Source organism: Chiloscyllium punctatum, chromosome 8 (genome assembly GCF_047496795.1).
Source record: "Chiloscyllium punctatum isolate Juve2018m chromosome 8, sChiPun1.3, whole genome shotgun sequence".
Classification (NCBI taxonomy): Eukaryota; Metazoa; Chordata; class Chondrichthyes; order Orectolobiformes; family Hemiscylliidae; genus Chiloscyllium; species Chiloscyllium punctatum.
This window is the reverse complement of record NC_092746.1, coordinates 82,493,880-82,521,061: the sequence shown is the minus strand read 5'-3', so window position 1 is coordinate 82,521,061 and position 27,182 is coordinate 82,493,880. Positions and strand designations below refer to the sequence as shown.

The window sequence follows — 27,182 nt, the reverse complement described above, 5'->3', positions numbered from 1 at the left end:
CTAAAAAATGTCTTTACGCAAAGCTCCATTATAATAATTTGAGAGTTTTCAATGAGTTCAAGTTTATGAAGGCTTGAAAACAAAAATGCCATGTCAGTAAAGACAGTATTACAATAGTTTCATCTAAATGTAACAAAAGCATGGATTAAAGTTTCAACAACAGAGTAACTGAGCAGGACAAAGATGGACAAAGGGTGGAAGCTGGCAGTCTTCATGATGCAAGAGGAACTTTGTGTTAGAAGTCAAGATCAAGGTCAAATATGTCAATTTCTTTATGTGGTAAATTTTGACATTAAAACCTCATCCACATCATCACATTGCTACAAGGTCTCATCCCACTCCAACTGTATAATATCTACCACTCCAAGAACTCCATATCCCAAGCTATGACTGGTGTCTTCCTACCCATTGCCTACCATACCTTCAGTTACATCGACAGTAGCTTGGAATTCTTTTGCCAAACCTTTTCAACTCTTTTCTTCTTAGCAATCTGAAAAGCTTCTTGTTATGACTCTTTCCGTCACAATCCTAATACCTTCTCCATGGGTTCAGTGCCTATTTTCCTCCAATTACATTCCAATAAGGTGACATGAAGATGCTATATGAATTCATGTTTCTGTAGCTACGGTGTAATCATAAAACAAACTAGCTCTTCAGTTCTGATGAAAAAGTATCTCCCTGAAGCAATAAATTTCACTCCCTCCCCACAAAGACTGCCTGACTGAGAACCATCGAATGGTTAAAAGGCACTGATGGGTCTTGTGGGTACAGTATCCAGAACTCTTGGCCAAGAGGTCCAGGCTAAGTCACAGAAACATACAAAATAGGAACAGAAGGCTATTCAACCCCTTGAGCCTGCTCAGTCATTCACTATGGTTGTGGCTTATCTCAGAGATCAATAACCTAATCCCATCCTTTCCTCATATCCCTTGATACTTTAGGTGCAACAGTTATATCTATTTCCTTCTTAACACACAAATGTTTTGGCCTCAACTAGTTTGTGGCGTGAATTTCACAGGCTCACCACTCTCTGGGTGTTATGGACCAGGCCAGATCTTCCACCAGGTGTGTGCTCCTTGTAAAGTGGAGTTGCAGGTAGAGAGGATAGGAGAGAAAGCGTTTGGTATGCTTTCCTTTATTGGTCAGTGCACTGAGTACAGGAGTTGGGAGGTCACGTTGCAGCTGTACAAGATGTTGGTTAGACCACTCTTGGAATAGTGTGCAGTTCTGGTGTCCCTCCCATTGGAAGGATGCTGTGAAAATTGAACGGGTTCGAAAAGATTTACAAGGATGTTGCCAGGATTGGAGGATTTCAGTTATCAGGAGAGGCTGAATAGGCTAGGGGCGATTTCCTTGGAGCATCAGAGGCTGAGGGGTGACCTCACAGAGGTTTATAAAATCATGAGGGGTACTGATAGGATAAATAGACACAGTATTTTCCCTGGGGTGGGGGTAGTCTAGAACTAGAAGGCCTGGTTTTGGGTGAGAGGCAAAGATTTCAAAAAGACCCATGGGACACCTTTTTCACATAGAGGGTGGTGCATGTATGGAATGCACTACCAAAGAAAATGGAAGAGGTTGGTACAATTTCAGCATTTAAAAAAGTATCTGGATGGATACATGAATAGGAAGTGTTTAAGAGGCATATGGGCCAAGTGCTGGCAAATGGGAGTAGATTAATTTAGGATGTCTGATTAGCATGGGCAAGTTGGACCGAAAGGTCTGCTTCCATGTTGTACATCTCTAGGACTTGAAAAATTGCAGGAAAATATCCTTGTTCCTATACTCTAACCTTCTTGCTATGAAAGACAATATGTAGTTTGCCTTCATTACGTTCAGCGTTGTTTAAGAAAGGTGGTAAGGACAAGCCAGGGAGTTACAGACCAGTGAGCCTGATGTCGGTGGTGGGCAAATTGTTGGAGGGAATCCTGAGGGATAGGATGTACACGTATTTGGAAAAGCAAGGACTGATTAAGGATAGTCAACATGGCTTTATGTGTGGGAAATCATGTCTCACAAACTTGATTTCGTTTTTTGAAGAAGTAACAAAGAGGATTGATGAGGGCAGAGCGATAGATGTGATCTATATGGACTTCAGTAAGGCGTTCGACAAGGTTCCCCAGGGAAACTTGTGAGCAGGGTTAGATCTAATGGAATACAGGGAGAACTCGCCATTTGGATACAGAACTGGCTCAAAAGGTAGAAGACAGAGGGTGGTGGTGGAGGGTTGCTTTTCAGACTGGAGGCCTGTGACCAGTGGAGTGCCACAAGGATTGGTGCTGGGCCCTCTACTTTTCGTCATTTATATAAATGATTTGTATGTGAGCATAAAAGGTATAATTAGTAAGTTTGCTGATGACACCAAAATTGGACGTATGGTGGACGGCAAAGGAGGTTACCTCAGGTTACAATGGGATCTTGATCAAATGGGCCAATGGGCAGATGGAGTTTAATTCAGATAAATGCGAGGTGCTGCATTTTGGGAAAGCAAATCTTAGCAGGACTTTTACGCTTAATGGTAAGGTCCTAGGGGGCGTTGCTGAACAAAGTGCAGGTTCATAGCTCCTTGAAAGTGGAATCTCAGGTAGATAGGATATTGAAGGCGGCATTTAGTATGGCTTTCCTTTATTGGGCATAGTATTGAGTACAGGAGTTGGGAGGTCATGTTGCGGCTGTACATGACTGGTTAGACCACTGTCGGAATATTGCGTGCAATTCTGGTCTCCTCCCTATTGGAAAGATGTTGTGAAACTTGAAAGGGTTCAGAAGATTTACAAGGATGTTGCCAGGGTTGGAGGATTTGAGATATAGGGAGAGGCTGAATAGGCTAGGGCTGTTTTACCTGGAGCATCAGAGGCTGAGGGGTGACCTTATAGAGGTCTATAAAATCATGAAGGGCATGAATAGAATAAACAGACAAAGTCTTTTCCCTAAGGCAGGGAGTCTAGAACTAGAGGGCATAGGTTTAGGGTGAGAGGGGAAAGATATAAAAGAGACCAACAGGGCAACTTTTTCACACAGAGGGTGATATGTGTATGGAATGAGCTGCCAGAGGAAGTGGAGGAGGCTGGTACAATTGCAATATTTAAGAGGCATTTGGATGGGTATATGAATGGGAAGGGTTTGAAGGGATATGGGCCAAGTGCTGGCAGGTGGGATTAGATTAGGTTAGGTTGGGATATCTGGTCAGCATGGACAAGTTGGACCAAAGAGTCTGCTTTTGTTCTGTACATCTCTATAATTGGTGCACGAGGAAACTCAACTCTTATCAAACATTCCCCTCTCAACCGACAACCATTCAAATGTTAATCAGCCTTCCTATTGTTGCTGCCAGAGTGGATTACCTCATTTTTATCCATGCTGTACTACATTTGCCATGCATTTGCTCAGTCACTCAGCTTATCCATATCACACTGCAACCTCACAACGCACCCTTTCACTCAACACTATGCAATATCTCAATATTTGCAGATGACACAGTTACCTCATCTAAATCATTAGTATATATTGCAAATAGCTGAAGTTCTACTACCAATCCCTGCAGTACCACAGTAGTGCCTGCCTGCCATTCAGAAAGTCCCATTTATTCTTACGCTTTAATTTCCTGTCTGCTAACCAATTTTCTACCCATTTCCCAATCACACGACTTAAATTTTACCTATTAATCTCTTGCATAGTACTTTATCAAAAGCTTTTTTAAAAGTCTTAACGAACCACAAGGCGGAACAGTGGTTAGCATTGCTGTTGCACAGTGCCAGGACTCTGGCTCAAATTCACTCTCTGACGACCGTGTGGAGTTTGCATATTCTTCACCATCTGCGTGGATTTCCTCTGGGTGCTCTGGTTTCCTCCCACCGTCCAAAGGATGTGTAGGTTCGGTGGATTGCCCATGGGAAACGCAATTTTACAGGGATAGGCCAAGGGTTTTGGGGGTGGGTCTGAGTGGGATGCTTTTCGGAGGGTTGGTGTGGACTTGATGGGCTTATTTCCACACTGTAGGGATTCTATGATTCACCTCATCCCTTAATCAACTCTAGGGGTTACATCCTCATAGAATTCCAGTAGATCGGTCAAGCATTATTTCCCTTCTGTAAACCCAGGCTGACGGTGTCTGATTATTCTACCTTTGTTTTCCAAGTGTTCTGCTATAAAATCCATGATGATGGATGCAGCATCTTCCCCGCTACCAACGTCAGAATCACTGGTCTGTAAGTCCATAAGAAATCGGAACAGGAGTAGGCCATTTGAGACCCTCAAGCCTGTTCTGCAATTGAATAGGATCATGGCTGATCAGACATTTCTCACACCTACTTTCCTGCATTTTTCCACCATTACCCTCAATTCATCTACTGATAAAGAATCTCTCTATCAGCCTATAATTCTGTTTTCTCTCTACTTCCCTTTTCAAATAGTGGGGTTACATTAGCAACCTCCAATTTGTAGAAACTGTCTACAGACTCTAGAATCTTGAAAGGTGACAGTCAATGCAACCACTAGTTCTAGCCACTTCCTGAAGTACTCTGGAATCTAGATTAATCAGGCCTTTAGGATTTATCAACCTTCAATCGTATCAAATTCTCAAAGACCATTTCTCTAATACAGATTTGCTTCAGTTCCTCCCCCTCAATAAACCCAGTTTTCCCCATGATTTCTGGTATGTTATTTATGTCCTCCTTTATAGAGGCAGAAGCAAATTATGAATTTAGTTCATTAACCATTTCTTTATTCCAATTTTGGACTAAGGGATCTACATTGGTTTTCATCAATCTTTTTCTCTTTAAACACCATTAAGACCTGACTGTAAAAGTTTCTATGTTCTCCATAAGTTTACACTCATACTCTAATTTCCCCTTTTTAAAAATCAATTCTTTGGTCCTCCTTTGCTGACTTCTAAACTGTTCCCAATCTTCAGGGCTGTATTATTTCCTTGCAAATTTATATTTTCCTTTGCAGCTAATACTATCTCTAACTTCCCTCAAAAAGGCCATAATTTGCCACTGTCCTCTTTGCACACTTGCACCAGACAACAATAAACATTTTTTGTAATTCACCATTTGTTCTTTGAATGGTTACCCTTGCCTATCCACTGTCATTTCTTTCAGTTTGAGAAATGTTACTATCAGAGCCAACTCATCACTCATACACTGTAGTCAGTGCGCATTATTAGCAAATGGGGTAATTTGATTTAATGACAACCAGGTCAGGACAATTTGTCAGCGATCATTACGTCATGAGCATAGCAACTTGACTAAGACCAATGCTCACCAAGCTGTGGGTCTGCACATGCATACAGAAGTCACATTACACACTTGAACTGGTTGTACACAGAATAATTTGGAGAGAACATCGGATCAAAGCAAAAGCTTCCAACTGTAGAATAAACCCATACAAAATGTGACAGATTTTAAGAAAACAATTTTTCAATCCAATCTAACATCCATGTGAATGTTCATCTTCATCTGATTTTGAGCTGTAACACATACAGCTCTGTTAGTGAGTTTGTGAAGATTTGTAGCTCAGGCTGAGGTTCTGGATGCAAACTGGTAACATCACCAGTGTTTTCACCAGAGGCTCACTGATGAGCCTAAACACGTAAATAGAAAGTAGGACATAACACCAGCACTTCAGAGGCTCACTGATGATGTTACTAGTATAGTGACAAAGCATCCAGCTCAGCGAGCAAACTTACATACACATACAGCTCTTCACAGCAATTTTTCTAAAAGTGAAAAATTATGCTCTGCACAAATAGTTGATCCCTCTTTTTTGTTGAACATTCTAAGAAAATAAAACTTAAGCACTTGCAAGAGCAAATTAATCCAAAAGAAACCAAACGTCTCCACATCTATACTGAAATAGAAAATATAAAAAAGACTTGCTTAAAAAAGGCTCACACTGAGCTTTACCCTAGGTAAAATAATGAAGTGTGTCTGGTAATTTGAGTCTCCTAACTTGTGTTTCTCTCTCAAATACGGGAACAGATATTTGAGAATGACTACCCAATAAGCTAAAAGGCCTGATTTGTAACAAATTTGAAGTGGAGAGGATACCGACTGGGCTAATGGATCCAATACTTCAACAGACAGGAAGTCCACTTGTAATAAAAATAGAACAAATAATGCCATATCCCAGAACACATCAAATTATATAAAAATTAGTTGTTCCTACAGATTACACAATGGAAGAAAAACTGCCTCTTCAAAATGCTGAGCTAGCAACCAAGCCAAAAACTATTCCAAAAGTGGCAACCAAGATGAACAGTTATAGATAGCCCTATAATTCAAGCATGGTACAGTTTAAAGTGTGCATTTGAAGGCTTATATTTTAAACCACTGAAAATTAGTGTAATTTTGGTTTTGGTTTAAGAATTTAAATTACCTTGTTGAAGCGTTCATGAGGAACGTACTGTAGTACAATAGGTTCCATTGTAGTAACATTTGCAAACTGCACCTCTGGAATATAAAGTGCACAAACCACATGGGCCCAACCTGTGCATAAAATCAAAACAAAAAAATTACAAACTACATAAAAAGTAACACAAAGTTAGATTTTGTGCCTAATACAAATACAAAATCTTCTCAATTCTGTATTCAAGAAAAAAAAATCCATAAATCAGCCTGTGACAAATCAACAAAACACAGTATTACATTTATATTATATAGACCAAAAGGCATCCAAGCGCTAAGCTCAAAAATCCTAATAATGCCCTGAATGTGTTGACTGAAAATCTTGGCATGTGTCAGTCTCTCAGCCAATGAGGTTTTCAAACCTCCAGTTTAAAAGTGTGACACATTAAATGCATTGTGCTGTTTTGTGGCACTCTGCCAGACACACGTGGAAAGCACTGTTGAAAGACCAACAAAGAACCTTGTAGCTCAGCATTCCTGACAATCATCCAGATGGTTCACATTTCTAACACCATCCCCCTCCTATAATGTTAACAGCTATGCACCAACAAGGCTAGAGTGACCCACTATACAGCAATCACTTTGATCACAATATTTTTTAAGGATTCAAAGAGTAAGAAATATTTTTTAACAGTTATAACGTAAATATTCTGATCTGCTCTCTAGTGATGACAATAGCTCGGCCTGCAGTTTGCACATAGCATTATGTATTAGTTTATATTTTGTTTGCAAAATAGAGTTTTATTTTCAGCTGAACTTTCATGCCCTTGCACCATAAATATACCACTAAACATCACACAAGCCATGAATTATCATATCAAGTAGTTACTAATTCAAGTTAAATCCCAAAATTATTTCCTCTGAGCAAGAAAAACAAAAATACTTCACATAGTACAGAGTTAAAGCAAAGTAATTAAAATGCTTATACTATTTTCTGCTCAGACAAAATGATTCAACGTTTCATAACTTGGTGCAAGTATACCTTTCAAGTCATTAGATGGTCTAATAAATTGAAACAAACTATACTCCACCTGATCAACAGATTAATTTTTAAAATTCTCTTCACATCATTTGCACTCATTCAGAACACCTAGTGCACATTGAGATAGGTATACTTTTTACAATCTTGACAGGATGCCACGCATCACTTTTTAAGTTTTTTTTCAAAAATAACTTTAACTTGTATTATATATGTGTCTTTAATCTTCTAAGCCAAGACATTTGCTGCCAGGGATCAATGTTCACTACTGTGTATCTGAATTCGATCAGCTGACTTTGATCATAAAACTAACTGAAAATAAAACACTTCCAAAACTGAAGTAGAAACTTTGTCAATGAAACAATTTTCAAATTAAAAGATCAAAACTGGCTTCAAAAATAATCTGATAAAAGCAGAAATTGCTGGAAAAACAACAGATCTGACAGCACTTGTGAAGAGGAACTAGAGTCAACCCAGATTTGTCATACTTGGCTGATGTTGACAGGGTGTCCCATGAAACTGTTCTCAATCACCTGAGATGTAAGGGGAAAATGTGTCAGTCAGGATAATTATCAAATTAAACATTTTTCAATTCTGTATATGTGGATGTCAGGGAGAACAAAATTTGTATTAACTATGATGCTACAATAGGCACTGTACAAAATAACTACAGTACTTGGGCTGCAAACACAATTAGTCCCAGAGGTCTAAGGCAGAGAAAAAAAGCCATTCAGCCTATTAAGTCTGATGGTCAAAAACAACAGCCTAACTATTGTAATCCCATTTTCCAGTGTTTGGCCCAAAGCCTTGTCAGCCTTAGCATCACAAGTGTACACCTAAATACTTAAATGTTGTTATTAGGCTCTGTCTTTGCCACTCTCAAGAGACAGCGAGTTCCAGACTCCCACTGACCTCTGGGTTAAAAAAAAGATATTCCTCATCTCTAAATTTCTTGCCCCTTCCCTTAAGTCTATTCCTCCAGACACTAATCTCTCTACCAAGGGGAAATACTACTTCCATTCTATACTTTTCATAATTTTACACACATTACAATCATATTCCCCACCCCAACTCAGTCGCCTTTGCTCCAAGGATAACAACTCTTGTCTATCCCATCTCTCAAAACTGAAACACTCCAGCACAGGAAACATCCTGGCAAATCTCCTCTGTACTCTCTCTAGTGCAATCACATCCCTCCTACAATATTGATTCCAGAACTACACATAACACTCTAGCTGTGACCTAACCAACATTCTGTACAGTTCCAGCATCATCTCCGTGCCCTTACACTCTATGCCTCCATCAATCAAGTACCTTATATGCCTTCTTAATCACTGTGTCTATCTGTCCCGTTACCTTAAGGAACTGGTGGACATGCACACCTGATACAGAGTGCTTTCTCACGATTCTACCATATATCATGTATTCCTTGCCTTGTTTGTCCTGGTTAGGTGCATCACCTCACACTTATACAGATTAAATACCATTTGCTACTGATTAACCCATGCAAAAACACCACTGAACCATCATGTTTCTGCCACTACTCCAATTCTGTATCCAATTTGGCACATTTCCTTGGATTCCATGGACTCTTACCTCCGCTATCATTCTCCCATGTGGTATCTTAAACTTCAGCAAAGCTTTTGATAAGTAGACTTCATTGAATAGCTATTACAGAAACTTGGCTGGCAAAGACAGGACTGGCAGCTTTTTGTTCCAGATTTTAGATTCTATAGGAAGGATAGAAAGGAAGGAGAGAGAGGAGGGGGAGTGGTGTTTTTGATTAAGGAAAACATTACTACTATAGTTAGAATGGATATTCCTGAGGGATTGTCCAGTAAAAACATATTGGCTGAAATTAAAAATAAGAAAGGGATGATCACCTTAATGGGATTATACTGTAGGTACCCTCCCCCAACAGCCAGAGGGAAACTGAGGAACAAATATGTAGAGATCACAATAAGTGTAAGAATAATAGGATTGTAGTAGTATGGGATTTTAATTTTCCAAACACTAACTCAGACTGCCATACTGTTAAAGGTTCAGATGGTGACTAATTTGTTAAATGCACTCAAGAAAATTTTCTTTATCAATATGTAAATGTTCCTACCAGGAGGAGCAGCAAAACTTGACCCTCTTAGAATAGAAGGCAGTACAAGTGACTGAAGTGTTGGTAAGGGAACACTTTGGGTCTAGTGATCATAATTCTATTAGTTTGCAAATAACTATGGAAAAGAATAAGCCTTACATAAAAAGTTTTTAATAGGAGGAAGGCAAATTTTAATGGCATGAGACAAGGATATACATACGTTGACTGGAGTAGATCATCTGGCAGTAAAGGGACAACTGACAAGTAGGAGGCTTTCAAAAGTGTGATATTGAGAATTCAGAGGCAATATAATCTTGTTAAGAGTGAAAGGTAAGGTTGGCAAAACTAGGAAACAATAGAAATTGTAGTTCTAGTCAAAATTAAAACATAAGCATATAACAGATAAACAACTGGGTTCAAGTGAATCTCTTGAACAACATTAGGGGTGTAGGGGCATTCTTAGGAGGAAAACTAGAAAAGATACAGAGATGACAGGATCTAGCCTTGGCAGATAAGGGTAAAGATGATCCAAAGAGATTCTACAAATACATTAAAGGCAAAAGAGCAATTATAGAGAAAGTTAGGCCCTTGAAGATCAATTAAGCCATCTTGGTGTTGAACTCCAATCTTTATGCTCCAGTGAAAAAAGACCTAGTTTCTTTATAACGCAAAGCCTCCATTCCGGGCAACTTCCTGGTAAATCTTTTCTGAACTCTCTCTAATTTTTTAATAATAATAATAATAATATATTAATAATAATAAAATAATATTATAATAATAATAATAATAATAATAACAACTTCCTATAACAGAGAGATCAGAACTGGTCACAGTACTCCAAAAACGGCCTCAAATATCCTGCACAACCTCAACATAATTTTCTGACTCCTATACTGAAAAGTCTAAGTAACAAATGCAAGCATGCTAAATACCTTCTTGACCACCCTGTCTACCTGTCGCAAATTTCAAAGAATTATGTACTTGAACCCCTAGGGGTCTCTGTTCTACAGCACGACTTATGGCCCTATTAATTGTATAAGTCCTACCCTAGTTTGTTTTACCAAAATGCAATACGTCACATTTATTCAAATTAAACTCCATCTGCCACCCCTCAGCTCATTGGTCAAGATCTCTTTGTAATCTTAAATAAACTTCTCCTTGGTCAACCAAACCACCAATTTTGGTGTCATTCACAAATTTAATAACTCTACTTCCTAAATTCTCATCCAAATAGTTTATATAAAAATGACAAAACAAAAGTGCAGCCAGCATGAATCCCTGCAGAACGCCACCAGTCACAGGCCTCCAGTCCGTAAAACAACCCTCCACCACCACCACCACCACCACCACCACCCTCTGTCCCCTACTATCAAGTCAATTTTATATCCAATTGGCAAGCTCTCCCCGAAATGCAGATGAAATCGGTCCTTCAGAACTGTTTCCAAGTTTCCCCATCACAGAGATCAGACTGACTGGCCTGTGGTTTCCTGATAGCATCTTATTTAAAAAGGGCACAAGAGATCTATGTCATCTGGTATCTCTCCTGTGGTCAGGGAGGAATGGAAAATTATTTCAAATGCCTCTGTTGTTTCCTCCTTTGTTTCACTTAACAGGAATACATTTTACCTAGCAATGAAGATGCATCTACTTTTAAACCTGCCATACCACTCAGAACCTACTGTATACCAACATCTCTAAGAACATTACAACTCTTTTTAACCTTCAGCCATATTAGTCTGTAAACGTCTGATCTCAAAGGCCAAGCAGACTCTGGCCTGAGTACCACTGTACTAGAAGAGCCTATAGCAGTAACCCAGGAAACCTGGGTTCAAGTCCCACATACTCATGTGAGATAAATATCTATCACGGTCTTTCTTCCAGATTTCTGTAACCAGATTATCCCTCTCACTAGTGAACACCAAGCCAGAATGTTTATTTAAAACACTACTTACATCTCTAGGTCCATGCACAAATTACCACTGTTGTCCTTAATGGGCCCTATACTTTCTCTACTTATCCTTTCATCATGAATATACTTTTGAAATAACTTAGGTTATTTCTTTATTTTACTTTATTCTTTCAGGCCTCCTCTTTTCTCTCCCAATTTCCTTTTCAAGTTTCCCCTTGAACATTCTGTACTCCTCTACAGATTCTGCTGTTTCAAGCCCTTGGTATCTGCCTTAAGCTTCCCTTTTTCTCAATCCAATCCTGCATATGCCTCGATTTCCAGAGTTAGCAGGATTAATTGGTCCCAACTTTTATCTTTATTAGTATATGTTAGTCTTGTACTCTTCCCATTTCCTTCTAGAAAGTATTCTGCGGCTCTGACACAGATTTACCTAAAAGTATCTGCTTTCAATCTGCTCTGGCCAATTAATGGCAATAGAATTATACGTTACATGATGTATCAGGGAGAGAAAACTTCTTGCTCAGAGTGTCTTGCCAATGGATTAGAAGCAAATCAGAAGTACACTGCTCTAGCATTCTGCTTTACAGACCAGAGAGGTAACATTTTTGATGTTTAGCACCTCCATGAGAACAAAGGGGCAAACTTTTTTCCAAGCAGAGGGTGGTCCACATATGGAATGAGCTGCCGGAGGAAGTGGCGGAGGCTGGTGCAATTACAGCATTTAAAAGGCAACTGGAGGGACATTTAAATAGGAAGGGTTTAGAGGGAATTGGGCCACGTGCAGGCAAATGGAACTAAATAGGTTAAGATATCTGGTCGGCATGGATGGGTTGGACCAAAGGGTCTATGACATACTAGACCAGCCCAGTCAATGACTAATGAAATAAAACAATAATGGGTGAATTTACAGGATTTATGAATCCATTCCTTTTATTCTCCTTAAATATTTAGGATTTCAAATTTTGCCCATCTTACAAAAAGGTATCCGAAACATAAACTGATTTCTCTGCACAGATACTGTGAGACCTACTGAACTTTTCCAGCAATTTCTGTTTTTGAATACACCAGTTCATCTAACTCTCTCTCCTCTCCTGCATTGATCTCACCATGTGATTCCTTTGTCTGTTCTCCCTTTTAAAACTGCTGTTGTTTTTGATTTTTTTTCCCAAAGTTCCAAAACAATGCAACAGCATATGAAACAGTAATTGCTACTCCTGGAATTCGAGGAAATCACCTCCAGCACCTAAAATACCTCAAAAAAAAAGGAGCAGCTATTACAGCCAGAAAATTTTCCCGTCCTCCACCTCGAATGTTATTGGAAAGTTGGAGGAGTTTGAAATGAAATATCAGGTAAGCATTGTAAGTTTTCACCTGATCAGAGCAAGAGCCTGAATTTGTAATGGAGAGATCAAGTCTGGCAAACTTTCTTGAATATTTTGAAGAGGTGACTGAAAGAGTGGAGTGGTTAGGGGAAAGTCCACGAATATTATTTGTACACACTTTCAGCAGCTTTAACGACATTAGCTACTGGTCTGCAAATGCGAATTGTTAAAATTCATGAAATGAAGGCAACTTATTAAAAAGGTTATGAAATTAGCATTGGGCAGAAGATAGCAGCTTCTAACCACTTTTTAACTGAATGGAACTAGTGATTCTACAAGGTCTCTGATGGGACTGCAACTGTTTGACATTTTTTATTCACAACTTAGATGATGCAATTGAAACCCACAGGTCCAAGCTTGCCAGTAATCGGCAGCTTTGGAAAATGGAAGCACGAACAATCAACAAGATTGCTAAATTAAGAGAAAGGCCAGAACTGTGGCAAGGGGATTTCAATGCAGGTATGAGGTCATCCTCTTAAAACAACGTATTTTCTAAATGATGAAAAGGTAAAAATAATGAGGACCAGAGACTCAAGGGATCAGGTACATAGATTTAAAAAATTCAAAAAACAGATAAAAGGATAAAACCAATAAGACCAAAATAAATGCTAACTTTTAAATTGAAAGATGAGGAGACCAAAAAAAAGTTCAGTAAACAACGTTATTCTGCAGCTTTGAAGTGACACCTAAAAGTCAGCACCTTGAAAGCAGTTCTATGCAACTCAGGAAGGAAATATTTGCCTTGAAGGAAGCACAGCATAGACATACTAAAATGAGAAAAGTTGCACTTCAAGGGATAAAGCATGAGGACAGACTATACATATTGGCAATTTATTGCCTGAAATATAAAAGGCTAAGTGCTGTTTGATCAAATGGTTTCAGGATATTAAATGAGACCAGAGAAACTATCGCTACTATCTGACGAATTGAAAAAGATAGCTTTTTGTGCAATTGATAAAACCTTCTCGATAAAGGGTAGTGAAAGTTTGGAAGCTCTTTCACATACATTATCTAATTCTCACTTATAAATTGAAATGTGACATTGTTAATATAAAGTATTATCAAAAATCTAAGCGATACAAGGTAACGGCAAATATTGGGAAATAGTTTACACAAGCAGCCGCGGTCTAACTTAATAGGGGAGAACACGCTTCAGGAGTTAAAAAGGCCTACTTCTGCCAACATTCTAGTTTCTTTTGAGACAAACTTTAAAAAGAGAGAAGTGAATTAGAAAATATTGAACGTAAAACTCAACTACAAGTTAAGCACAGGATAACAGAACTAAAAATATATAATGCACAATTACATTTACAGAAGTTTTGGATAAAAGCAAAAATCAATATTGATGCAATGTTTTGCAAAGAAAGCAGCACCTTTAAAACCCAGGGTGCAAGCCATCTGCACAAGGTGACTTAACTACCCCAGGTTTAGCCCATCTTTCCCGTACCACCTCCCTTTAAGATATTCACCATCACTTGTCTCCACTAACTCTGCTTCTTAGAATTTTTTTCTTAGAATCCCTACAGCGTGGAAACAGGCCCTTCAGCCCCAACAAGTACGCATCGACTCTCCGAAAAGTATCCCACCCAGACCTATTACCCTATATTTTCCCCTGAACACAATAGGCAATTTAGCTTGGTCAATTCACCTAGCCTGCACATCTTTGAACTGTGGGAGGAAACCAACGCAGACACGGGGAGAAGGTGCAAAGTCCACATACAGTTGCACAAAGTTGGAATCAAACCCAGGTCCTGGTGCTGTGAGGCAGCAGTGCTAACCACTGAGCCACCGTGCCACCCTTTCTAATGGCACTTTGTCAGATTTCAGTTTTGCAAACACAAATAGGGGAAAAAACCGAATCAAATATTCAAGCTTAATCCTGCACTGCTAAACATATTATTACCTTCTTTATTGAAAATCATCCACCTTCAACTACCCAATTACTATTTACTGGTTAAAAACCTTTTGGGCTCCTTTTAATATTGACTCCTATTCTGGCTTCACTTTTTTTTAAAGCCAGTCTTATGTTCCTTGTCACCTCCTTAACATATTATGTTTGATCTAGTTTTAATTTGAAGAACTCACCTGACTTGCATCATACACCCTCTTTCTGTTTCATCACAATTACTTCTCCCTCACCACCAAGCAGCTAACATTTTTGGAACAAAAGATGAAAAATAAGGGACATACTTGGTTTGTACTTGAAATATCCCTTCCTCAGAAATCACCCATTGATCCAGCACAGCCTCAGTTTCCATTTTACCCTGGCAAGATCATTCCTCAGCCCAATTAAAAAGGGTTGCACTATTAAAACTAGCACACTTATTCCTGCAGCAGACCATACAAATATTGGTTGACAATTCTGTTGCCACGTAAAGGATGAACATTTTCAAAACATAAATTCAGAAGACCGAAGTGTAGACATCACTATCCAACAAAATGAACTAAAGGCATCGCTACTGTCCAGCTTCAAAATAATCTGGTTTATGAAAACCAATAAAACATTAAACTTACATTTTATTTTCAGTTTGTATCAGTTTTCACAGTAGAGGACACTAGTACAATCCCAGTAGTAGAGATTACAGAAATGGTGAAAAACTTAGAACAAATCACCACCACTATGGAAAAAAGGACTGAGCAAACAGTTGGGCTTGAAGGCAGACAAGACCCCGGGGACTAATAGCCTACATCCTCGGGTAAAAGAGGAAATGGCAGCAGAGATCGTGGAGCCACTGGTTAAAATATTTCAATATTCCCTGGTTGCAAGGAAAGGCTCCAGTGCTTTGGAAAAATGCAAATCCAACGCCCTTATTCAAAAATAGAGGCAGAAAGTAGGAAATTATAGACCAACTCATTTAACATGCGTCATTGGGAAATTGATACAATCTATTAAGGAAGTAATAACAAGGCATTTGTAAAGTCAAAAAGTAATCCAGCAGAGTCAGCATGCTTTTGAGGAGGATGTATCACATTTGACTAACTTGCTAGAATTCTTCAAAGATGTAATAAACAAGATGGATAATGGAGATTCTATAGGTATACAGTATAACTGAACTTCTAGAAGGCATCTGATAAGATGCCACACAAAAGATTAGTACATAAGCTAAGATCACATGGGGTTGGGGTCATTTATTAGCTTAGATCAAATGTTGTCTGTTGGTTAGCCAAGCTAAGAGTTGAGATAACTGGTTGGCAAGATCTAACTAGTGGGGTGCCACAGGGTTCAGAATTTGTGGCTTAAGTGCATTATCCCCAGCCACAATAAAGAAATTTATTAATGTATATCGATAGGTTATGTGACAGATGACGTTTAATTTGGATAAGTGAGAGATTCTCTATTTTGATCAGAGGAACAGAAAGACAACTTATTTCAGAGTGCTTCGGTGCAAAGGTCTGGGTGTACTCATGCACAAGTTGCAGAAATCTAGTACATAGATGCAGCAGGCAATAAGGAAGGCAAATGGAATTTTGGCATTTATTGCAACAGGAACAGAATATGAAAAGAGGGAAGCGTTGCTGCAAATTGTACAAGACAGTAATGAACCAGCAGCTGGAGTACTGCAGACAATTTTCGCCACCTTACTAAGGAGGGATGGGATTCAGAGAAGGTTTCCTAGATTGATTCCAGAGGTGAGGAGTTTGTCTTATGAAGAGATTATGCAGTTTAGGCCTATAATCTCTGGAGTTTAGAAGAATGAGAAGAGAGGAGGTATATAAAGATGCAAAGATATGGAATACTGGGGTTCCTTAAAAACTGAAATAAAATCTTATATTACACAGTAAATACTAGGATAACTCAAAGCTATCACAGCAGTACTTAACTTTTCAAAATTCTGACATATGAAAACAAAAAGGAAGAATTACAAAAAGCAGAAGTTACAATGCCCAAGACTAGCATCAATAATTTATCTAGTGCCAAAATACACCCTATTATTAGTGTGCTGTTTGTGAAAATAAGCTTAGAAAGAGATGTTAACTAACTCAGTAGGGCGGGCAAAGGGAAATAAATCATCCAAGGGGAAGAGTAGTTGTCCCATAGTTCATGGGCAAAAGGGTTCAGGCAATTGATTGGCACAGACAATAACCTGCCCCAAGTAATATGACAATAACAATAAGTACCGGTAGACAGAAAAGAATATTCAGGATAGGAGGGAACAGAGAAGCCTGCAAGGATGAGTCGGAGAGGGAAAACACATCTATAGTGGAAAGCTGTGCAGGGGCCAAGAGAGTGTTCATTAGCCAGATTCCATGCTGGAGTAACCATGCCAGGGTTACGTCAAATCCACAATGGAGGATCTGCACAGGGATCAAGAATGGAGTAGAGCCAGGCAAAGGGGAGTTTCTCCCAGAGAGCAGATCTCAATCAAGCACATCTTTTAGATAGCAGTTATCATCAAGGCAGACAGTGGACAGATCAGAATAAAAGGAAAAAACACAAAAACCTTGGCTAGAGAGCAGGATTCTACCCCTATTTAACAAGACAAATTTAATAAGTCAAATATTCCAAGCTGAGACCCTGTTTGTACTCTGGTGTCAGTGAACGGTTCTTTATTTTCTTTCAATTTAAAAAAAAAATGTATTCTATCTAAACTGCTGCTTTTTCAACTTATAAATCAACAATTGCCTAACTGCGATTCCAAATCTTCTAACAAAGGGGATTGACAAAGTAGACCTTGAGAGAATGTTTCCTTATATGTGGGACTATCTGGAACGAGAGGTAACTGTTTTAAATTTAACACTGCTTACCCTTAAATGAGATATGATGAGAAATTACTTTTCCCAAAAGATCGTTAAACTGTGGAATTCACTACCCAGAGTGTGGTGGATGCTGGGACACTGAGTAAATTTGAGGAGGAGATAGACAGATGTTTAATTAATAATGGGTTGAAAGGTCATGGAGTGCAAGCAGGAAAGTGCTGAAGATGAAATTAAAATCAGCTGAATACCTGAACACATTATACTAATGTAATACCATATTCAATTCAGAAATGAAAATTGGATTTCTTGCAAAAAGAAAGTAGGAAGGCAATGAATAATATTTTTTAAAAGTTTCAGATGCTGCAACTCCATATAATGATTATTCAAAGAATCAATGCAAAATATGAAAAATGTTAATACACTTGAATGAAGTTGTCTAGACTTCTGCTCAGCTGTCCATTTACTATTTCAAAAACTACAATTTACCTTTTTCTAAATTATCCTGAGTTTAACAGGGTTAAAATGTAGACCAAGAGAATTTGCAGCTGCATGTTGCTGTTTAAAATAATACATGAAAGACACATAAATATTGGTTGACCTGATTGACAAAAGGCCATTGTGAACAAACAGAAGCAAAGCCCAGGAATTTAAGGCAAAATGAAAAATGAATATTAGGTCTAACATAAAGGTGGTTTATTCCTGTAAGCAATCATACCTCTACATTGCGCCATAACAGTCACCTCAAAATAATTAAGAGCATGCATGAGACTGTAACAGGCAATTCAATATAAATGCAACTATTTATTATGCACATTTTATTGTGTTAAACACCTTCAAAATTACAAAGTTCAAGTAAATTCTGAAGGTTAAGCTATTCCATAATAACTCTATTGCTTTTAACACTATTTTAGACTCCCCTTAAACATTGAAGTGAACCACACCCGAAAATCTCTTAGATAGTATCAATCTTAAATGTGATTCTACACAACAATCTATAAGGGCCATATCAGCCACGACACTTAAATCCAACATACTGGAATCTCTCCATTGTTCAGAAACACCAGTTGAGAGATTTTTGTTTAACAGAGCCAAGCAACTCATGCATTTGCCACAAAACATTTTAGGCATATGTAGCAGCTGAGCAGTAAAAGTGCATACAACTGCTGATAAGGTAGACTAAATATTTTGTTTTGCAGTTGACATCAATTGAAATCTACAGTTTAAATTCTGTAGTTGCTAGCCTTAAACAGTTTTTTTTTAAAAAAAAGGTTTGAGTGAAAGAGATGAAATAAGAAGTAGCGAAACTGGGTTCTCATTAAGTGAATCAGATAGGTCATACATATGTAGCCAACCTGGTGCAGCTTAGCACTTGAGTGCAACTTACAACAGAATGTACAGTTAAGTGGATGAAGAGAAGGGAGTGTTCAGTTCCTTTTGCCTTAACCTTTTCAATCTCAGTTAACCGATTCCTGTTCTGCAAAAATAGAACTTGATTAATTGGGGAGTATCCAGTAAACAACCAAGTATGGGGACAGTAAACATGAGGGGACACAACTTTAAAGTGAGGGGAGATAGGTATAAGACAGATGTCAGAGGTAGTTTCTTTACTCAGAGTAGTAAGGGTATGGAATGCTTTGCCTGTAACGGTAGTAGATTCGCCAAGTTTAAGTGCATTTAAGTCGTCATTGGACAGGCATATGGACGTACACGGAATAGTGTAGGTGGGATTGGCTTCAGATTAGTATGACAGGGCGGCGCAACAGAGGGGCGAAGGGCCTGTACTGCGCTGTAATGTTCTATGTTCTACCTAAGGCTCAAAAAGGAGCACAGCAGCTGGTGGGAAGGGCAATAAAATTTATATAACTACGACCAAATATAAAGTTGACTACTGTAATAACGAAGTTTAATTGTAAAGGGATCATTTGTCATTGAACATCAAACCAAAGCCACTACATGTGCTATACATAGGCAAGCCCCAGCCAGGACAATTCTACAGACCCATCCATTCATTACCAACCTGTTCAAAAACATTATTACACTCCTCTGGAACAGATAGGATTTGAACACAGCCCACAGGTAGGGACAGTACCACTATACCGCAAGGCCCTCGAGTCTGCTTTTTTTTAAAATATAACCAGAAGTGGTCTTACATACACTGAACATTTTCTTCCCCCACCAAACTACAACAACTAAAAACTATTAACTGTCACCAGTAACACACCTGTGCAGGTAATTGGATATTTACATGCAAAGCCCATTACAGGCAATGCAATCCAAAGTGCGGGAAGGTAGGAAGAACAGAAAGGGTCAAAACAAAATGGAGTCAGGGAAATAAAGCACTGCGTTCCCCACAATACCCAGCTTCGCGCCAAAGGCTTCAACAGCTTGGTCCGCTTTGTAAAAAGGTTAAATAACTTGTTTTCTATTCAACTTGTTCAGCGACATTATTATCCACCTCTATAGCAGGTGGATCTTGAACCAAGGTCTCAGTTCAGGGATAGGGACACTACCTGTGTCACAAGAGAGTCCCTTTTAATAGATCACATTTTTTGCGTGTGCAACTTTAACAGAACTCACACACACAAAGGTTCAGTGCTACCAGCACACGACTGTGGGATTGAAGCATAGAGTCTTAACCCAGCACTTCAGACCACTCAGCCATGTTGACCCTTTGCTTTATAAAAGGGCTCAAATGAGGAGTTTTTACCTCAAATGAGGAGTTCCAACTGGGCAAGCCACAGCCTGTTACCAAGGAAACTAGTATACAACAAGTTCCATAGGGAGATCAATTTGGGTTATCCAAGCCAGAGTGCTCTCCCTCACTACTGTTACAATGGGTCTCCTGTTTCATTATGCTTGTAGCCCCATTCCTGCTATTTTCCAGAACAGGTCAAGAGGCATATAACAAGTAGGTGAATGACCGTTCTGTGAAGACCACTGAAGTGTCACTGCAGGGGGCCTGTCCTCAGCAGCATGTCTGTCAAAACAACTGCCTTGGGGAGGGCTCCTGCCAGAGGGTGCTAATGGTTTCTTCCCCCCACAACCCTCTGGATGTCCCAATTCGGTCTCTACTCTGGCACATAGGACAAAAAGGGTGCCTTGAAGTACTTCAGTGGTGCCTCTGGGTTTACATAAATCTTTGTTCCCGGTACCTTTTATCTTCCTGAGGTCCTCTTGAAACATTTTGGGATACTTCCAACACCCATTTTAAAGATTTGGTGCCAATCCAGGCAGATTTTCTGGAGCCATACCCTTCCCAAAAGATTAGGAGCTGATCCTGGCACCACCATTAAGTCTAGTCAGATTGTCTGTTGCCCATATGTAACTGGGTTTTCATGGTCCCAATAGTAGGCAAGGGCTCTCCAGTGCATATGGTCAATCTAGCCAAGGTGTCTCGCAGGCTTAAAAGGCAAAATGTCACAATTTTCTAAATGTTTGCTCCCCAACCATAGATACAGCACTAACTGTTGTCTACCTCCATGTCTAGGGGATGGCCATTTACCAGAATGGTTCTCTTAGTTAGGGCCACTTTGGGAGCAATCATACAGTTTCACTATCAATTCCTCATCTTCAGGGTGATTTATTTGCAAAGCTTCATCTTGAGGTGACTTTGCCCTTCAGTCTGGGCAGCACATGTTTTACCTGTTTCAGTACCCATATCTGGGGCAGACCCTGTGGTGACATGTGCATCATAGACATTATTGCTCCTCACTTCTCATCCAGTTCTAGAACCACTCAATTGACAACTAATTGGAGCTGCGAGTACTGTCCATAGGGCACTTGGCTCTGCTTGGGGGTAGACCAAGGCTGAGGACGGTACCAAATATGCATTTCTGAGCCCCTTTTTCCACATTTTTGCAAAAAGAAAAAAAAAAGTCCAGACTCTTCAAATCCAGATCGGATTTGGTCAATGGCTTCTATTGGTTGGCATGCTGTTATTTATTCTTTGAAGGGGGGCTTATGCCCAAAACGTCGATTCTCCTTCTCCTTTGATGCTGCCTGACCTGCTGTGCTTTTCCAGCAACACATTTTTAAGCTCTGATCTCCAGCATCTGCAGTCCTCACTTTCTCCATGTTATTTATTTGTCAAACTAAACCATCCTCCAACACTTCCCAAGTGCTAACCCAGACTCAGTGTTCTGCCAATTTCCACAGTATCTTCAAAGGTCAGTAACTGGTTCCCCAGGAAGTCTATTTGCTGTGTTAAACCTAAAACATTGCAATATAAAGATGGTCTGTGGTCACAGTGGTCCACCACCACATCTATCAGTTCATCAAAAGCTTTTGACTCCAGGGCTGCCATGGAGGCTAATCTTGTACGATTCTGAGTGTCAGGGTCCCACAAGCAGTCAGGAGAATGACTTTTTGTTGGTGACCCCTTCAATCCCGTTTGCCTTAAAGAAAACAGTGGGGGTGCATGGTGGCTCAGTGTTTAGCACTGCTGCCTCACAGCACCAGAGACCCGGGATCAATTCCCGCCTTGGGTGACTGTGCAAATTCCACACAGACATTCTCCCACTGTCTGCGTGGGTTTTCTCCAGGTGCTCTGGTTTCCTCCCCCAGTCCAACGATGTGCTGGTCAGGTGAACTGGCCATGCTTAATTGCCCATAGTGTGAGGTACATTAGTCAGGGATAAATATAAAAGGTAGGGGAATAGGTCTGGGTGGGTGACTCTTCGGAGGGCCAGTGTGGACTTGTTGGGCCGATGGGTCTGTTTCAATACTGTATGGAATCTAGTCTAAAAGTACCTTATTCTTTCAGCATGCCAAGGGCCAATCATCCACACCTGTATCATTAAGTTTACAGTTTCCCACACAGCAGCATTTTTAATATTTCTCCATGTTCTTAATAGTTTGTTGATAGGCAAGGTTGTCTGAAACTTTTCTTACAAATCATTACCAATGTCTTAACTCAAAGTCCAACAGGAAAAGAACATCATGTACAGTTGAACACCAAAATAGAGCAACTATTTGTGGTCTACCTAGGTCACTGCCAGCTCAGGGTAGAAAGACCCAAGGATGGGTCTACCCTTTTATTTCATTAGCCTATTTTGTTTTCAAACTGTTCAGAAATGTTATTACAAACCTCTGGAGCAAATGAGACTTGAAACTGGCCTTCCAAGTCCAGGGGTAGGCACACTACCACTGTGCCACAAGAGAATACCCCCAAAGTGAAACACAGGCACTGCTGGGAGGGCTCAGTTGATGAGTTCCAACAAGACAGCCATTGCCTGTTACCAAGTTAATTTGCGCTCAATAAAGTGATTCTCCATTGAGCTTTAAACAACAAAAATTAAGTAGCTCGATTGAACACATCCAGGATGACAGGATAGTTGATGTGTCACAGTATAGCTGAGCAGGTTCATGATTACCATTTCGGTCTGGAACAAATATGTCTGCAAGTATAATGTTTGAAGTTCAAGCAGCTGTGGCTAAGATTTTGAGTTGAAGGCTGAACTACAGATATTGAGACAAATCAAAAATTCTTTGTACCAATAGGCAATCACACCTCTTAGGGGTGGATCATCTGATTTTGTCAGTATTCAGGGACAGGAGATTGTGGCTGTAAGACAGGCAAGTAAGGAGACTCAAAGGGCAGGAGCCTCAGCCTTTGTAATTATCCAATTGATAGAGGGTTTTCATCTTGTCTGGATGAGCCAGAGGACTGCATGAAGATGTGTGCATGTGCAGGTGGGGGTGGGGGTGCTGATGAGCTAACTGACCACTGCATCATGTTAGACAAAGCCACTCAAGTGGGGGAAATGAAGAGGAATATTATGGTAGTAGGAAATAGTATGTGAGGGGGATTGACACCATTCTCTGCAGCAAACAGCTGAGTCCAGATAGCTGTGCTGCCTGTCCAGTGCTAGGGATCAGTATACTTGCTCAAAGCTGGATAGGGACTTGCAGTGGGACAGCAAGATCCAGTCATCCTGGTCCATGTAGGTACCAATGGCATAAGCAATACAGGTGGCTCTGCATAGTCATTAAGAGTAGCTAAATACCAAACTGACAAGCAGAAATCCAAAAGGTCATAATCAATCTATTATTACCTGAGCACACAGCATTGAGGATATCAAAATGAGAAATGTGAACATGGAGAAAAGACTGGTGTGGGAGAGACGGGCTCTAGGTGTTAGAGCACTGACATCAGTGTTGGGGGATGTTGGATCTATACCAACAAAACAGATTCTGCCTGAAACATGCAGAGGCTGATATTCTGACCAACTACTAACTAGGTGAGTAGAGAGAATTTCAAACTGCATAGTGGGTTCACAAAATTAAGCTTGGAAAGATGTGGTAAATCAAAGAATAGAGCCAAGGCTAAAGAGAAAGGTATTCATACAGGAAATGATAAACAGACCATGACAAGAAGGGAACAGGGTACAAGTAAGAGTCAATCAAAAGACAAGACTAGAATTTAAGGACAGTAAACAAGATCAATCCAAAGGCTATGTATCAGAATGTTCACAGGTTAAACAAATGAACTCAGTGCAAATAGATATAAACATTAATGATCTGGTAGCTGTAAGAGAGACATGGAGGCAGAATGCCATGGACTGAGAGCTGAATCTTGAAGATTACAGGGTATTTAGCAAATGAAAGAGAAGTAGGATAAAGTGAAGGGCAGCTTGGTTTGTTAATTAGCATATTAGCAGCATAGAGAGATGTCCTAAATTTAAAGAAACCCATGATGTGGAAACAATATGGGTAATGATATTTAATCATCCATTAAAAGGTCCAAAAGGACATCGGAGATCTGACGGAACATTGACAGATGATGATAGACCAATTAGGGATTAATTGGGTGAGGATTGATTGTATGAAAACTGGCCAGGTAGTTGACCAGTCTTGGGTTACAGAAGGATATAAACAGATTATCAGATGGGCAGATCAGTGGCAGATGAAAATTTAACCCTGATAAGTAGTAACAAGACATGGGAGCACTTAATGAATGGCAGGACACTAAGAAGCTGAGGTATACAACATCACAAGGGGCATGGACAGGGTGGACTGAGAGTTCCCCTTAATTGAAAAAGTCAGTAACAAGGGGCATGATTTTAAGCTGAAACATCTAGAGGGGATTTGAAGAAATTTCCCTTCACCCAAAGGGTGGTGGGAGTCTGGAAAGCACTGTCTTGGAAGTAGTTGAGACAGGAAACTTCAGTCTTTACATGTACTTGGATGAGTGCTCAAAATGTCATAACATTCAAGGTTGTGGGCCAAGTGCTGGAAAATGGAGAGTTAGAGTATTTTGTTGTTGCAGACCCAATTGGCTTAAGGAGCACTTTTGCACTGTATGACTCTATACAAATATGGGAAGCTAGTATAGGTACACAATCCTTTAATCAGAAATTCAAAAACCCGAAAAGCTCCGAAATCAATATTTTTTTTCCTGGAGTGTGGAGCGTCATTTTTTCGTGAAAATAAGTGACTCAAATCCACAACCACTTGAATCACGTCACTCAGATGTGATGTGGCAGCATGGCCCAGCACTAGTAGGTGCCAATTGTGTCTCAGCACTCATACTATTCACACACGCGTCTGCTGTTAGGCAATTTTTTTTGTTTATTTCACTGTGAAAATGTCATTTCTTCTGAAAAATTCTGAATTCCAAAAAACAACTGACATTTAAGATAAAAGGATTGTGTCCCTGTAGTGGTGTGAGAGTTTCATGCAACATGGTTAAAAAAAGCAACTCTCACCAAAAGCCTCAACTTGGACTTCAAGTCCAATTATTTTCTTGTGCACAGCAATGAAGGCAAAAGTTCACTTGTAGAAGTGGTGTACAGGTCCCCTAACAGTAACCATATATAAAAGGAAGACATAATGAGAGCTTGTTAGAAAAGTAGTAATAATCATAAAAGATACTAATATGCATATCGACTGGAAAAGTCAAAGGGATAAAAGGTAGCCTAGATGAGCATTTCATGGAATGTTTTCATGACAGTTTATTAGAACAGCATAATCTGGAGCTGACCTGAGAACAAGCAATATTGCATAATAACCAATGAGACAAGCTTAACGAATGATCTCAGTGAATGCACCCATAGTTTGTAGCAACCACAATACAATTGAATTTGCATTCTGTTTGAGGGATAGGGGGACTGGGTTCAAGACTGTCTGTTTAAATTTTTTTTTAAATGGCATCTGAGGGCATGAATGCACAGCTGTCAAAAGTGAATTGGCACATTAGTTAAAAGGATAGTCAGTAGAAATGCAGTGGCAAGCACCTGAGAGGATATTTCAAACTAGATACATTCCAACAGACTGCTCATTTGTGGTTAACTAAGAACATAAAAGATAGTATGAAATTAAAAGAAAAACCATACAATGTGGAAAGACAGTGGCAGGTCAGAAGTTTGGACAAATTATAAAAATAAAGTCACCCAAAAAAATTAATGAGATAAAATTTGAGGGAAAACCAGCTAGAAATAAACAGATCGTTGAGTTTCTATTAATATCAGCTGTGGCAGTCTAGCAGTAAAAGTGTTCGCTCAGAGTCCTCATGGCTCCCAGTTCAAATCCAGTTTTAGTAAAAGGAATACTCCAGCTTTAAACAGTTAAGAGGCATCTGGATGGGTTTAGGAATAGGAAGGATTTAGAGGGATATGGGCCAAATGCTAGCAAATGAGACTAGATTAATTTAATATATCTGGTCAGCATGAACACACTGAACCAAAGCCATCTCATGTCCCCTTTCTGCCCTTCTGATTTCCCCAAGTATACTCCTACTGCCCTTCCACTCCTCTAGGAATTCACTCAATCCCTGTTGCCTTTACCTGACATATGCCTCCTTTTTCTTGACCAGAACCTCAATTCTCCAGTCATCCAGCATTCCCTAACAGCCTATACTGTCCCTGGACTCGTTATTTCATTTTTGAAGGCTTCCCACTTTCCAGCCATCCCTCTACCTGCAAAAACTCCACCCCCAATCTACTTTTGAAAGTTCTTGCCAAATACTAAAGTTGGCCTTCCTCCAATTTAGAACTTCAACTTTTAGATCTGGTCTATCCTTTTCCATCATTATTCTAAAACTAATAGAATTATGATCACTTGCCCCAAAGTGCTCTCCTATTGACACCTCAGTCACTTACCCTGCCTTATTTCCCAAGAGAGGGTCAGGTTTTGCTCCTTCTCTAGTAGGTACATTCACATACCGAAGGAATTAACGTGTGGTGCAGATAAAGGAAAACTGGTGGACACCCAGGAGGTAGTAGTTAGAGTTATTGCAGAAAATAAAAAAGGTCAAATTCAGAAAACAAATGTAAGCAGTCGCCATACTGGTACAGATAGAAGATTGGTTGGCTAACAGAAAACAAGTGTAATTTGGTCTTTCAGGTCAGCCAGATGTTATGAGTGGTGAACCACAGGGATCAGTGCAAGGACCACAGCTGTTTATAATTACTTTAACCAACTTGAATAAAGGGACAGAAGGTATGATTCTCAAATCTGGTGCCCTAGTGCATGAATCATAAAAAGTTACTATGAAAATACAGCAAGAAAGTTAATAAAACATTACTTATTATAAGCAGAATTCAATACAAAAATAGGGAGGCTACACTTCAATGACATAGCACACTAGGGAGATCACATCTAGAGTACTGTGCACAGTATTGGTCACCTTATTTAAAAGGAAAGGTAAAAATGAATTGGAGGCAATTTAAAAAGATTTACTAGACTGTTTCCTGGAATGGGAGAAAGTGAGGACTGCAGA

At 39.6% G+C, this 27,182-nt stretch overlaps 1 protein-coding gene across 9 annotated transcripts in view; it reads right to left on the bottom strand.

Moving 5' to 3' along the window:
- Positions 1–27,182, bottom strand: part of mllt10 (MLLT10 histone lysine methyltransferase DOT1L cofactor) — a 298,105-nt gene that overhangs the window by 256,179 nt on the left and 14,744 nt on the right. For 7 of the 9 annotated variants that reach the window (XR_011961382.1, XM_072575936.1, XM_072575937.1 and 4 more), the window contains one exon: positions 6,379–6,488. The exons of the other annotated variants lie outside the window; for them this stretch is intronic. Coding sequence is in view for 6 of the 7 variants with exons in the window: in XM_072575936.1 (XP_072432037.1) it covers positions 6,379–6,488 (110 nt within the window). In the remaining variant the exon portion in view is untranslated. The remainder of the gene's footprint in view (positions 1–6,378; positions 6,489–27,182) is intronic. 9 annotated transcript variants of the gene reach the window in all.